Source organism: Carex rostrata, chromosome 2 (assembly GCF_964058835.1).
Source record: "Carex rostrata chromosome 2, lpCarRost1.2, whole genome shotgun sequence".
NCBI lineage: Eukaryota > Viridiplantae > Streptophyta > Magnoliopsida > Poales > Cyperaceae > Carex > Carex rostrata.
In genome coordinates, this window is record NC_135919.1 from 3,898,357 (window position 1) to 3,912,439 (window position 14,083).

The following is a 14,083-nucleotide window of genomic DNA, read 5'->3' on the forward strand; positions in this document are numbered from 1 at the left end:
CATGCATAAGCCACGTGGAACTAGTGCCATCTCATTTTTTTTTCTTTTTTTTTCAAAGTTTAAGATTTTCACATTAGTAACTTTAAAATTTTGCAATATTATAAAAATATAATTAAAATTATCAGATGTTACAACATTGCACTGGATTAATTATTAGTAGGCATAAGGCTCGCCTCCAGGTAAATTAATTTCATCTTATAAAAAGTTGGATGATCACTACAAGATTTAACAAAAATATACGTGTGAACACTTTCTTAGAGCTATATGTATCACGAATTGTTGTCTTAGTACTGTCTTAGTACCTCAAAGAGTTGACGTTTCCTGGTGTCTCAGTACCTTGCATAATTAATCTCAGGATATCATCGCAACACCTAGCTACTTGTATAAGTAGGTGCAACTGGAAGACTTTACCGAACCATTAAGAGCTTATCACATTAACTAATAAAGATGCACAATTTCTCACTCAATTTCCTCCTCCTCGTATTCATTCAAGCCTTCCTGGCAAATTGTTGTATTGAGCATGAGAGAGATGCACTGCTTGAATTCAAAGCTGGTGTCAATGATACGAGCAGTCGTTTGGCTTCATGGAGTGGCGCAAATTGCTGCAACTGGGCAGGGATCCGTTGCAACAATCAAACAGGTCATGTTGTCAAACTAAACCTTCGAAATACCTATGTAGATTACTCCTTTGCTGATAGGATCTACCATAGTTTGATAGGCAAGATCAGCCCATCTTTGATATTTCTTAGTGATCTGAAATACTTGGATCTCAGCTTTAATAATTTTACTGGGAGTAAATTTCCAGAATTTATCGGTGCATTTAGAAACTTGAAGTATCTCAACTTGTCTCATACGGGCTTATCAGGAACAATACCTCCTCAACTTGGAAACCTTTCTAGATTAATGTACTTGGATCTTAGCAATTATGTTGAATACGAATACCTCCTCAACCAATATTCTATTGTTTTTATGTTGAACACGGATACATGGTGGTTACCTAATCTGAGGAATCTAAAACATATGGAAATGTCAGGAGTTGATTTTAAAGATTCAAATGTTTGGGTGGAAACTTTGAACAAACTATCATCACTTGAAGTGTTAGTTTTGTACAATAACAATCTAACCCACATTCCACAATCAATCCCTTTGGTGAACTTTTCCTCCCTCAGAGTGCTTCATCTTTTTTATCAATACTTCAATACGACCATACCCAATTGGGTGGGCAGTTTACATAATTTAAATGTTCTAATTCTCGAAGAGTGTAACCTGGTGGGGCCATATCCCGTTACACTGGGAAATCTAACTTCTCTAAACAAACTTGAACTCAGTGATAATTCACTTGTTGGTATGGTACCACCACTACATAGTCTAACAAAATTAACCGACTTATTTTTAAGTGGCAACAATATAGAAGGAGATATTGGAAGCGTCTAATTGTCCACAGCCTTTTGTCCACCATTTGTTCACAGCTTTGACTTGTCCGAATACTGTAAAATTACTTCTACATGCTATACAATTATACAACATATCACATAAAATATATCAGTTAATCATACAACATCCAGCAACTATTTGAAGTGGTCCCAAAATAGTTAAAAAAAGATTGCAACTTGCACAACAGGACAAAAAGGTTGTACTTTCAGACTGTACTTTTGAAAAATACAGTTATAGGAAGTTATTGGCAGTTAGAGTTAGTTATTAGCGGTTATTAGCACTGGGTTGAATCTTGTATACTGTAAAATTGAATCTTGTATACTGTAAAATTGAATATTGTATACTGTAAAATTAACAAATCAATACTCCATATCGCATTTCTATCATCTCTTTTCTCCAGATTTTCACAAGATGAATACTATAAAATGACAAGATGAATACTGTAAAATTAACGGGGCAATACTATAAAATTAACAGATCAATACTCCTATCGCCTCTCTATCATCTCTTTCCTCTAGATTTCCACAAGATGAATACTGTAAAATGACAAGATGAATACTGTCAAATTAACGGGGCAATACTATAAAATTAACAAATCAATACTCCATATCGCGTCTCTATCGTCTCTTTCTTCTAGATTTTCATAAGATGAATACTGCAAAATGACAAGATGAATACTGTAAAATTAACGGGGCAATACTGTAAAATTAACAGATCAATACTCCATATCGCCTCTCTATCATCTTTTTCCTCCAGATTTTCACAAGATGAATACTGTAAAATGACAAGATGAATACTGTAAAATTAACGGTGCAATACAGTAAAATTAACAGATCAATACTCCATATCGCCTCTCTATCATCTCTTTCCTCCAGATTTCATTTGAAATGCTAGATTTGTTACTGCATACAACGAAAACAACAAATTCAACAGAAATAACTTACTAGATTTGAATTTTGCCGTGCTCTTCAACAAAAACTTCTATTCGATCGCGCTCCACGATTGAAGGTTCTATTGAGATCATGTATAAAAAACGAGATCGAAACAATATTCTAAAAAAGAAAATCGTCATTGCTGGCCCAATTCGTACTGATCAGACGTGAAATGAAATCAGAGAAATGAAGTCAGATCCATAAAATCTGACTCAATCAGAGAAATGAAGTCAGATCCATAAAATCTGACTCAAGCGATATGGAGAAAATTAGAGTAGAAAATTATATCACGTCAGATCCATAAAATCAGATCCATAAAATTATAAAAAGGGATCCTCGTAATTTTACTGGACCTCCGCCGCCTTCGTGCTCTTATTCAAGGGATGAGATCCATGCCGACAGAATCGACCATGCCGACCTTTTTCAAGGCGGCGACTTCTTGTCTGAGGTGCGTGCCGATTCAGAGCGCACGAGAGGTATTGACGAGGAGGTGGCGAGACTAGGGGCGCGCAGGAGAAGACGAGAAACTTACAATCCAAGTCACGGCAAAGGCACTAGTCGGTGACAATGAAATAAGAAGAGGCAGATCGAATAAGCAGAGGCACTAGTCGGAGCAAATCTTATCGGATTTCGAAATTTAGAAAATGAAATTCAAAAAAGGAAGGTTACGGAAGGTCGATCTCTTTAAATAGCAAGACGAAGTCGGAAGGTGGAGACCGACAGTTAAAACGGAAGTTGGATAAGGGGGCTGTGGACAAATGGTGGACAAATGCCAGTGGACAAGAACCTTTTCTCGGAGATATTAGGGAGTTATTATTGGGCAAGTTGTCAAATTACACATTGGGGAATCTGGAGTATTTAGATCTTTCGTCAACTAACTTATCTGGAACTTTGACCGAGTGGATAACGGACATGACAAGTGTAACTCATCTTGGGCTTTACAATAATAACCTAAGTGGTACAATACCAATTGATATTGGAAATTTAACAAATCTTGTCTATCTTGATCTTGGTTTTAACTCCCTCACAGGACTACTATCAGAAACTCATCTAACTAGTTTGTTAAAACTAAAAACTTTATACCTCGAATATAACAACATAACTATTTTAGTTGATAGTGATTGGACCCCTTCTTTCCAACTGAATAGTATCGATTTGAGTTCATGCAAACTAGGGCCAAAATTTCCCTCTTGGCTCCGAAAACAAGTAGAAATTCAGTATCTAGGCCTCACAGACATGGGAATTGATGGTAGTATACCCAATTGGCTCTGGAGTTTATCTTCACTTAGCAATCTTGATTTGTCAACAAACTTACTTAGAGGGAAGTTACCAGCGAGCTTGGTACACATTACCAAACTCAGGTATATGGATTTGAGTAATAATCGGCTTGAGGGAAAAATACCATTTCTTCCTACAAGTTTGAAGTACCTATATCTTTCCAACAACTCCTTGTCGGGACAACTACGTAAAAACCGTAAGTCACCATATAAGAATAAACCGATCGTCTTGAACAATAACACTGTTGAAACTGTAGAGTTGTTTCCTTGCGGATTAACTAGTTTGTATTATCTTGATCTCTCGAGTAATAGTTTATCAGGGCAGCTTCCTCCTTGCTGGTCTAACATCAGTGGCGTAGTAAATCTTGCAAATAATAGGCTCTCTGGAGTTGTGCCCAGTTCTTTGAGTTGTTCAGTCACACTAAGTGTGCTTCAGCTTGCAAATAATATTTTAACCGGAGAGTTTCCATTTGATTTGCAATTTTGCAGTGCATTACAACTGCTTGATCTTGGAGAAAATAATTTTCAAGGGACAATACCAGATTGGGTAGGAGAGAGCTTTCAGCAGTTGCAAATTCTAAGGTTGCAGTCCAATTTATTTTCTGGTAATATCCCAACCAAATTGACACAACTCAATAATCTACTATTCTTAGATCTTTCCAATAACTACCTTACTGGCCCACTCCCAAGAGGTTTGAATAATTTTACTTCGATGAGTCAATTGTTCTCATTGACAAATTCTTATTATCATACGATTGTAATTGTAATTACCAAAGGGTTGATCCTTGAGTATGATTCTCAAGACTTTTTATTTTTGAAGAGTATGGATTTGTCAAACAATAATCTAACAGGTGAAATACCTAAGGAGATAGTTGTTCTTGCCGGTTTATTTAATCTAAACTTGTCCTACAATCAGTTAATAGGAAACATTCCACTTGAAATCGGAAATATGACATCTCTAGAGTCACTCGACTTCCACAAGAATAACCTATCAGGGACTATCCCACAAAGCATATCCACTTTATACTCTTTGGCGGTGCTTAATTTTTCTTATAATAATCTATCTGGGAGCATTCCAAACGGGCATCAGTTGCAGACACTTAATGACCCATCAATCTATAGTGGCAATCCATACCTATGCGGACCCCCACTAGAGAAGAGTTGTGACAGCAGTGTGAGACTTCCTCAGAGTGATGGTAACAACGATACCAATGATAGGGACAAGTGGTTGTATTTGTTCATCGAGTTTGGGTTTGTGGCGGGATTTCTACTGGTGTTTTTCATTCTACTATTCAAAGTAAAGTGGAGGTATACTTATTTCCAGATGGTCGATAGTATGCTTGAGAGGGTATATGTTATGGGTGTTATAATACGAAGACAAAAGAATTGGGTCGTAGCTCATTATAATTGTTTGTGGCGGAATTCATCTCCAAATCACCGTTGTACTCTACAATTGATTAAAAATCAAACCGTGAGTTGAAGGGTCTCATTTCTGAAGCTGCTCTTTTATCTGTTAAAAAGGAAGGCTCATCTTCAAGTTCTTTTCTTGAGTTTTTTTCACTTCTTTAACTCATCAAAATACACTTGATAATCTCATAGATTAGTGTATGAAATTGTGAGAGAGTGTGTGATATATAGAATGTTATTGGCATGATAATCTTCTTATATTGTAGAACTCTTTGTTATAGTGATTTTGCACCGTGCTCCCGTGGTTTTCTCCCGAAAGGGTTTCCACGTAAAATCTTGTGTCTCTATTTTATTTATGTGCTTGATTGTTTGTTGTTGTTGGTGTCTTGTGTCTCTTTCAAATTTTTCTATTTTGTCAGGTATTAGTGTATGCTCACAGGATGTTCGATGAAACTACTCATTGAATGCTTCTGCGATTGTCCCCAACAATTAGTATCAGAGCATGTTGGACTTTAATTAGCATAGGAGTGATTGAAGCTTGAATGTGGTTAAATTTGAGCTTGTATTAGTGATCCTACATGATATGTGGTGTAGAATAGAGAGGGTGAATGCACATATTTGCAATTGTTCTGCATTTATTATTTTCATAGAGGGCTACGATGCTACGGTTCAATATTCAAGTTTTCAAAATTCAAACGGTCAATCCGAACTGTTTATCTTATTCTCCATATTAATATGTGTTTGGAGACCAAATTTTACATTTTTTGAAAATTTTTTACTATTTTTTTAGATAAGTAGAAAATCAGTTGATCTAAAAAATTCTGCACCATTCAGAAGTGGATTTCAGAGTTAATGAAGAAGTCTATTTTTTTTTCTAAATTGAAAAAGACTATACAAACTATTCCATAGAGAAATCATAATTAACAGGTAGATGGAAACAGAAAATTAAGCTTGCCTGCGGAGCGTACTTGATTGGGTCTCAACGCGTGAACAGTAAATTGATGGGGGAATTTCATGTATATGAAACTCAAAATTACATATTTCCTCCTCTAAAATTTAAAATTACATATCCCCCCTCTAAACTTCAAAAACTCAATTGTATTTTATATTAAAACACATTCTAAATTTATAAAATACATATTTTACCCTTTTATCAAAAAGCATAAAACACCCATATGACCCCAATTTGAATCTAAACGTTCCTATACTGTCCGAATTGCTTTAAGATTTGTGCGCGGTAGATCAGCATGCATCTTGAAGCTGACACACACAAATATTAAAGCAACATGCATAGATCTTAATGCAATACACATATCAAAATGGCTTTGAGATTCGTGTGCGCTAGATTAGCACAAATCTTGAATCGAACACACAATAATCTTATTGCGATGCATGTGGATTAGATGGTAGAGAAATCTTTTAGATTCAAATTTGAGTTCGATAGGGCGTTTTATATTTTTAATGACGGGTAAAATTGATATTTTATAAATTTAGAATGAGTTTTAATATAAAAAGGGGTAAATATGTGGGATTTTGAAGTTTAGAGGGGAAATACGTAATATTAAATTTAGAGAGGGAAATACGTAATTTTAAAGTTTTTAGGGTATACATGAAATCCTGGTATCATGGATGTTAATAGTGAAAACTGGGCTTAAAAAAGGAACCAGGCCCAAAATACATCCATCATAACGGGCCTACAATTAATTTTCCAAACCAATGTCTGTTGACGAAGGCAAGCTCAGCTTCTTCAAACGTTGACTCCAGGCTAAAAATCACAGGAACCAATCGAGATGTCTGCGCATTCGGCCCTTCAATACGAGCCGTCAAAAATATTCAAAGGTTTAGGTGGCAGCTTCTGCTACTTTTCTCAAAAAAAATATATACAGAGGTTTTGGAAAAATGTTTGTTTGGAGGATTGAATAACCACTATATATGTTCTGAAAATCCATCTTACAAGTGCTAATGTTAGCTGCTTTACGGCTGCTGTTATCAAAGCTGTTTGCAATGAAGGTGTGCGATGAAAATCCCAAGTGAGTAATGGAATAGTTGGATGGAAGAATTGAGGGTGAAAAAATAGTATCAAAAGAAGAAAGACGGAAAAAACAAATTAAATAATTAATGACAGCAAGACTGTTGGGGGACTAACTCTTAAGCCATATAGATATATAGGTGGTTTAAATTTAGAGGCGTAATTTTGAAGTTATGGCTAGTTAATCTGGCCTGATTAATCCGCATTTGTTAAAATAATTAAGACCTAAACCCCTTATTCTATTTGGGCCTCAACCAAACAGGCAAACACCACTTCTCTGGAAGTGAAACAACCCAATTAAAACCACATAACACTATTATCAACCCAATAAAAATAATATATTATAAAAATGGAAACAAAGATCACAAATTCAACCGCATAGCACTATTGTTCTATTATCAACCGAATGCATCACTACAAATTCAAATAAGAATGAATAACATAACATGGTAGACCAACATATCTAATTAGAACTAGTTATTCATTTTGGCTTAATAAACTCATCCGGTACGATATTTTCCTAAATTCAACATATCTAACGGTCTTTCAACTCTTTTCTTAAATTCAACAGTTCAACAGTTTAAAATTCAAAGTGCTAGACTTTTCAATTCGAGTCAACTCGACTAGCTCACTATTTTTCCTGAATTGAATTCGAGTTACCCTTGACTGAAGCTAACTCAGCTCGGACCGACCACACATTAATCAACCTCTTTGGGTCCCTCATGAAAATATGGTATATGGCGCTCATTCCATATCCCATCTCTTTCACGACGATCTAATCTCGTTTTGAAAAGAGAGAACCAAATAATTTTCCAAGGAAATCAAACTACATAATTTTTTTATGTAGCGCAGTAGTTTTTATTGAAAATTAGTAGCTTTTAAGTGTCAACTAATAATTATTCTAAATCTAAATTCACTATTTTATTCTCACAAAATTCTCTAAACTACTCTAAATAACTCTAATCTCACTTATATACACTCATAATTACTCTATTACCTTTCCCTATCTCTCTACGACCGGATCCACTTTTTCGACCTCCGCCGTGCTCCGACGACTGGATATACTCACCCACACTCAGATCCAGATGGCTTAGAGACTCAATGCTCTGAACTCCGACAATACCGTGTTGAGAAATAAGATTTAATTAATTAATTAAAAATTAGAATAAAACATAATAGGCTACTGTTGGGAGCTAATAAATAACTCCACCTTTTTACCGTTAGAATGGATTAAATAGTATTGGTAGAGACTTTATATAAATCCCAATTTAGCACTTGTAAGTTGTAACAAAGAGATATAGAAATATACAAAAAATACAAATCATCTCAAATTTTTCTCTGTCTAAATCTTTCAACTAAAATCAACATACCACGCTCTCGGCTCCGATCACCTTTTATTTCTTCTCTCATTCTTCTCTCCTCTCAATATAGAGGTGAGAGAGAGATGAGATGCATTGTCGGAAGAAAAGCCTATAAAGGATGATAGAGAAGTGTTGGAGGAGGAGAGAAGGCGGCTGCCTAAGGTTCGAAATCGCGGGGGGCTCTTTTTCTCACTTTTTTCTCTTTTAGCTTTATTTGTTGAGAAGCAGTAGTTATAATGCTTAATTTTAATGACATAATAATCAAATGTTAAAAGAGATGATCATATAATTAACCATCCGGCAGATTCGCCTTGTACATGTTTTTCTTTTATTAATGAAATTTTAGTAGCCACCTTTCCTTCTATTTCACAAAAAATAGAAAATTTGTAATTATTTTGTCCACGATTGTAATGATGGTCTAATAATTAAATTTATTACTAATAAAATCATCTTGATCAATCTGTTGGATGAGCCAAATGTCACCTATATTTTTGCTAAAAATATACATAAGATTGTAATATTAATTACTTGCCTCATGCCTAGAGTTAAATCTTATCGAAATTAAATGTCTGCGTCATTGATCATGGCGACTAGTCAATCCGAACCGTTCAACATTATTATCATATGAAAATATACTCGGAGACTAAATTTTATATTTTTTAGAATTTTTTTTACTATTTTTTTGGTAGGTAGAAAATCACTACTTTCAGATGGTCCAGAATTTTTTGATCAAGTGATTTTCTAATTGTCCCAAAAAGTAATAAAGTAATTCTAAAAAATATATAATTTTTCTAATCTTTAAACACTACTTACTTTTCCTAGAGGATCTTTTACTAATCAAAGTTTCAAGAACGTGTAGCTTTCATCTGCAATTAATTGTCATTAATTAGTCAAAGTAGTGCAGTCAATTCATCACTTGAACAAGTTTATGCAGTTGTCGGACAATCAAGAGGAGCTTTCACTATATACAGAAAATTCAGCAATTGAAGTTTCTCTATGATAAAAATGATAATACTTTATTAATTATATTGCCGTGAAAACACTGCTTTTCCATTTTGATTCGTTAATAATGTAAGGCATGACTAACACATTAAAAGTTTAAGTTGTAAATTATTTTTGCCTGTATATCATTTGAAAAAAAAAGTATAATTTCTTAAGTACTATTTATATATATCACTAGTACCATAGAATTTTATTTATAAAAGCATTCGACTTTAATAATTTATTCCTTCTGTTCCATACGAAAACAATCTATAAAAAAAACTCATCAAAGATTAAATAATATAACAGTCGAATTAGTGCTTTTTATTAAGTTAACATTTGTTTTCTCGAAATAAACCTTGTAGAACGTTGCACTGGATTATTTGTAAGCATAAGGCTCGCCTCCAGTCAAATTTAATCTTACAAAAAGTTGGATGATCACTACGTGATTTAACAAAAATATACATGTGTGAACACTTTCTTATTGGGGTGCAAACGGGTTGGATATTACCCGACCGTATCCAAAAATTTAATACGGATATCCGATATTCGAATATCCGTGCGGATACGGATACGGATATGGTTTTGAATTTTAATTATCCGTATCCGAATAGTAGATATATATTATATAATTTAATATGTATTTTGAAAAAAATTATGTCATTCACTATTATAAAAAGCGGATATCCGTATCGGTATCCGGTTAATATCCGATCCGTATCCGTATCCGTCTAATATCCGATCCGTATCCGTATCCGGAAAATAAAAACGGATACGGATATGGTTTTACCACTATCCGATCCGTATCCGATCCGTTTGCACCCCTACTTTCTTAGAGCCATATGTATCACGAATTGTTGTGTCATAGTACTGTCTTAGTCCCTCAAAGAGCTGACGTGTCCTTGTGCCTCAGTACATTGCATATTTAATCTCAGGATCGATATCATCGCACCAACAACACCTCACCTACTTGTATAAGTAGATGCAACTGGAAGACTTAACTGAACCATTGAGAGCTTCTCACATTAACTAAAGATGACCTATTCCTCACTCAATTTCCTCCTCCTCTTATTCATTCAAGCCTTCTTGGCAAATTGTTGTATTGAGCGGGAGAGAGAAGCACTTCTTGAATTCAAAGCTGGTGTCAATGATACAAAAAGTCGTTTGGCTTCATGGAGTGGCGAACAATGCTGCAACTGGGCAGGGATCCGATGCAACAGTCAAACAGGTCATGTTGTCAAATTAAACCTTCGAAATACCAAACCTTATAATCTGGACAATATCTATATAATTGGAGATGACTACTATGATTGGATCTACCATAGTTTGGTAGGCAAGATCAGCCCATCTTTGATATTTCTTAGTGATCTAAAATACTTGGATCTCAGCTTTAATAATTTTAATGGGAGTAAATTTCCAGAATTTATCGGTGCATTTAGAAACTTAAAGTATATCAACTTGTCTCATACGGGCTTATCAGGAATGATACCTCCTCAACTTGGGAACCTTTCTAGATTAATGTACTTTGATGTTAGCAATGGCTACCCATTTTCTAGTTTTATGTTGAAGACCGATACATGGTGGTTACCTAATCTGAGGAATCTAAAACATATGGAAATGTCACGAGTTGATTTTAAAGATTCAAATGATTGGGTGGAAACTTTGAACAAACTATCATCACTTGAAGTGTTAGTTTTGTACAATAACAATCTAACCCACATTCCACAATCAATCCCTTTGGTGAATTTCACCTCCCTCAAAGTGCTTCATCTTTCTAATCAAAACTTCAATACCACCATACCCCATTGGGTGGGAAATCTAACTTCTCTAAACAAACTTACACTCCGTAACAATTCACTTATTAGCATGGTACCACCGCTGGATAGTCTAACAAAATTAACTGACTTATCTTTATGTTGGAACAATATAGAAGGAGATATTCGAGAGTTATTATTGGGTAAATTGTCAAATTACACATTGGGGAATCTGGAGTATTTAGATCTTTCATCAACTAACTTATCTGGAACTTTGACAGGGTGGATAACGGACATGACAAGTGTAACTCATCTTAACCTTTGGAATAATAACCTAAGTGGTACATTACCAATTGATATTGGAAATTTAACAAACCTTGTCGGTCTTGATCTTAGTTCTAACTCCCTCACAGGACTACTATCAGAAACTCATCTAACTAGTTTGTTAAAACTAAAATATTTATACCTCGCAAATAACAACATAACTATTTTAGTTGATAGTGATTGGACCCCTTCTTTCCAACTGAATAGTATCGATTTGAGTTCATGCAAACTAGGGCCAAAATTTCCCTCTTGGCTTCGAAGACAAGTAGAAATTGAGGATCTAGGCCTCATAGACACGGGAATTGATGATAGTATACCCAATTGGCTCTGGAATTTATCTTCACTTGGCAGTCTTGATTTGTCAACAAACTTACTTAGAGGGAAGTTACCAGCCAGCTTGGTACACATGACCAAACTCATGTATATGGATTTGAGTAATAATCGGCTTGAGGGAAAAATACCATTTCTTCCTACAAGTTTGAAGTACCTATTTCTTTCCAATAACTCCTTTTCGGGACAATTGCGTAAAAACCGTAGGTCACCATATAAGAATAAACCGATTGTCTCGAACAATAACACTGTTGAAATGGTAGAGTTGTTTCCTTGTGGATTAGCTAATTTGCATTATCTTGATCTCTCGAGTAATAGTTTATCAGGGCAGCTTCCTCCTTGCTGGTCTAACATCAGTGACTATGTAAATCTTGCAAATAACAGGCTCTCTGGAGTTGTGCCCAGTTCTTTGAGTTGTTCAGTCACACTAAGTGTGCTTCAGCTTGCAAATAATATTTTAACAGGAGAGTTTCCATTTGATTTGCAATTTTGCAGTGGATTACAACTGCTTGATCTTGGAGAAAATAATTTTCAAGGGACAATGCCAGATTGGGTAGGAGAAAGCTTTCAGCAGTTGCAAATTCTAAGGTTGCGGTCCAATTTATTTTCTGGTAATATCCCATCAAAATTGACACAACTCAATAATATACTATTCTTAGATCTTTCCAATAACTACCTTACTGGCCCACTCCCAAGAGGTTTGGATAATTTTACTTCGATGAGTCAATTGTTCTCATTGACAATTTCTTCTTATCATACGATTGTAATTGTAATTACCAAAGGGTTGATCCTTGAGTATGATTCTCGAGACTTTTTATTTTTGAAGAGTATGGATTTGTCAAACAATAATCTAACAGGTGAAATACCTAAGGAGATAGTTGTTCTTGCAGGTTTATTTAATCTAAACTTGTCCCACAATCAGTTAATAGGAAACATTCCACTTGAAATTGGAAATATGACATCTCTAGAGTCACTCGATTTCCACAAGAATAAACTATCAGGGACTATCCCACAAAGCATATCCACTTTATATTCTTTGGCGGTGCTTAATTTTTCTTGTAATAATCTATCTGGGAGCATTCCAAATGGGCATCAGTTGCAGACGCTTAATGACCCATCAATCTACAATGGCAATCCATACCTATGTGGATCCCCACTAGAGACGAGTTGTGACAGCAGTGTGAGACTTCCTCAGAGTGATGGTAACAACGATACCAATGATAGGGACAAGTGGTTGTATTTGTTCATCGAGTTTGGGTTTGTGGCGGGATTTCTACTGGTGTTTTTCATTCTACTATTCAAAGTAAAGTGGAGGTATACTTATTTCCAGATGGTCGATAGTATGCTTGAGAGGGTATATGTTATGGGTGTTATAATACGAAGACAAAAGAATTGGGTCGTAGCTCATTATAATTGTTTGTGGCGGAATTCATCTCCAAATCACCGTTGTACTCTACAATTGATTAAAAATCAAACCGTGAGTTGAAGGGTCTCATTTCTGAAGCTGCTCTTTTATCTGTTAAAAAGGAAGGCTCATCTTCAAGTTCTTTTCTTGAGTTTTTTTCACTTCTTTAACTCATCAAAATACACTTGATAATCTCATAGATTAGTGTATGAAATTGTGAGAGAGTGTGTGATATATAGAATGTTATTGGCATGATAATCTTCTTATATTGTAGAACTCTTTGTTATAGTGATTTTGCACCGTGCTCCCGTGGTTTTCTCCCGAAAGGGTTTCCACGTAAAATCTTGTGTCTCTATTTTATTTATGTGCTTGATTGTTTGTTGTTGTTGGTTTCATTTTGGCTTGATAAACTCATCCGGTACGATATTTTCCGATATAAATCATTTAAATTTGTCTCAAAGCATATACTAGGAACTATCTAATTCTGTATTTCATAATGTGCATTTTATATAAAACTTATTTAGGCCTGTTTAGTTTACTGCAACTAATACCAATTCCAAGCAACTTTTTTTTTTGTGAAAGTCACTTCCAATTTCTGGCGGTGGCTGAAGGGAGGAGTGCATGGGAGGGTAATGGCAGGAAAGGAAAACAAAAGAAGAAAAGAATAAAAAAAAAAGAGGTAGAGAGAGGTTGAAGATGGGGTTACTAAACCAAACCAAATTTGGAAACAGTTTGCTGGTTTGGTTTCCTGCCATTATAAGCTGGTATTCATTGGTTCGGATCGGTCAAAACAGAAATAATTTAAATATTGTTTGACGATATATTAAGATTCCTTACTTTTCATTGAAA

The 14,083-nt window shown here is 35.0% G+C and overlaps 2 protein-coding genes across 2 annotated transcripts; both read left to right on the forward strand.

Moving 5' to 3' along the window:
- The first annotated feature begins 435 nt into the window (after positions 1–435).
- On the forward strand, positions 436–5,406 carry LOC144567108 (uncharacterized). The gene is made up of 2 exons (XM_078317163.1): positions 436–1,428; positions 3,027–5,406. Exons 1-2 carry the CDS (start codon positions 448–450, stop codon positions 5,121–5,123), a joined length of 3,078 nt encoding a protein of 1,025 aa, XP_078173289.1. The 5' UTR covers positions 436–447; the 3' UTR covers positions 5,124–5,406.
- A 5,050-nt stretch (positions 5,407–10,456) lies between these two features.
- On the forward strand, positions 10,457–13,523 carry LOC144567114 (receptor-like protein EIX2). The gene is made up of 2 exons (XM_078317169.1): positions 10,457–13,183; positions 13,509–13,523. The coding sequence occupies exons 1-2, from the start codon at positions 10,457–10,459 to the stop codon at positions 13,521–13,523; spliced, it is 2,742 nt and encodes a 913-aa protein (XP_078173295.1).
- Positions 13,524–14,083: the final 560 nt, after the last annotated feature.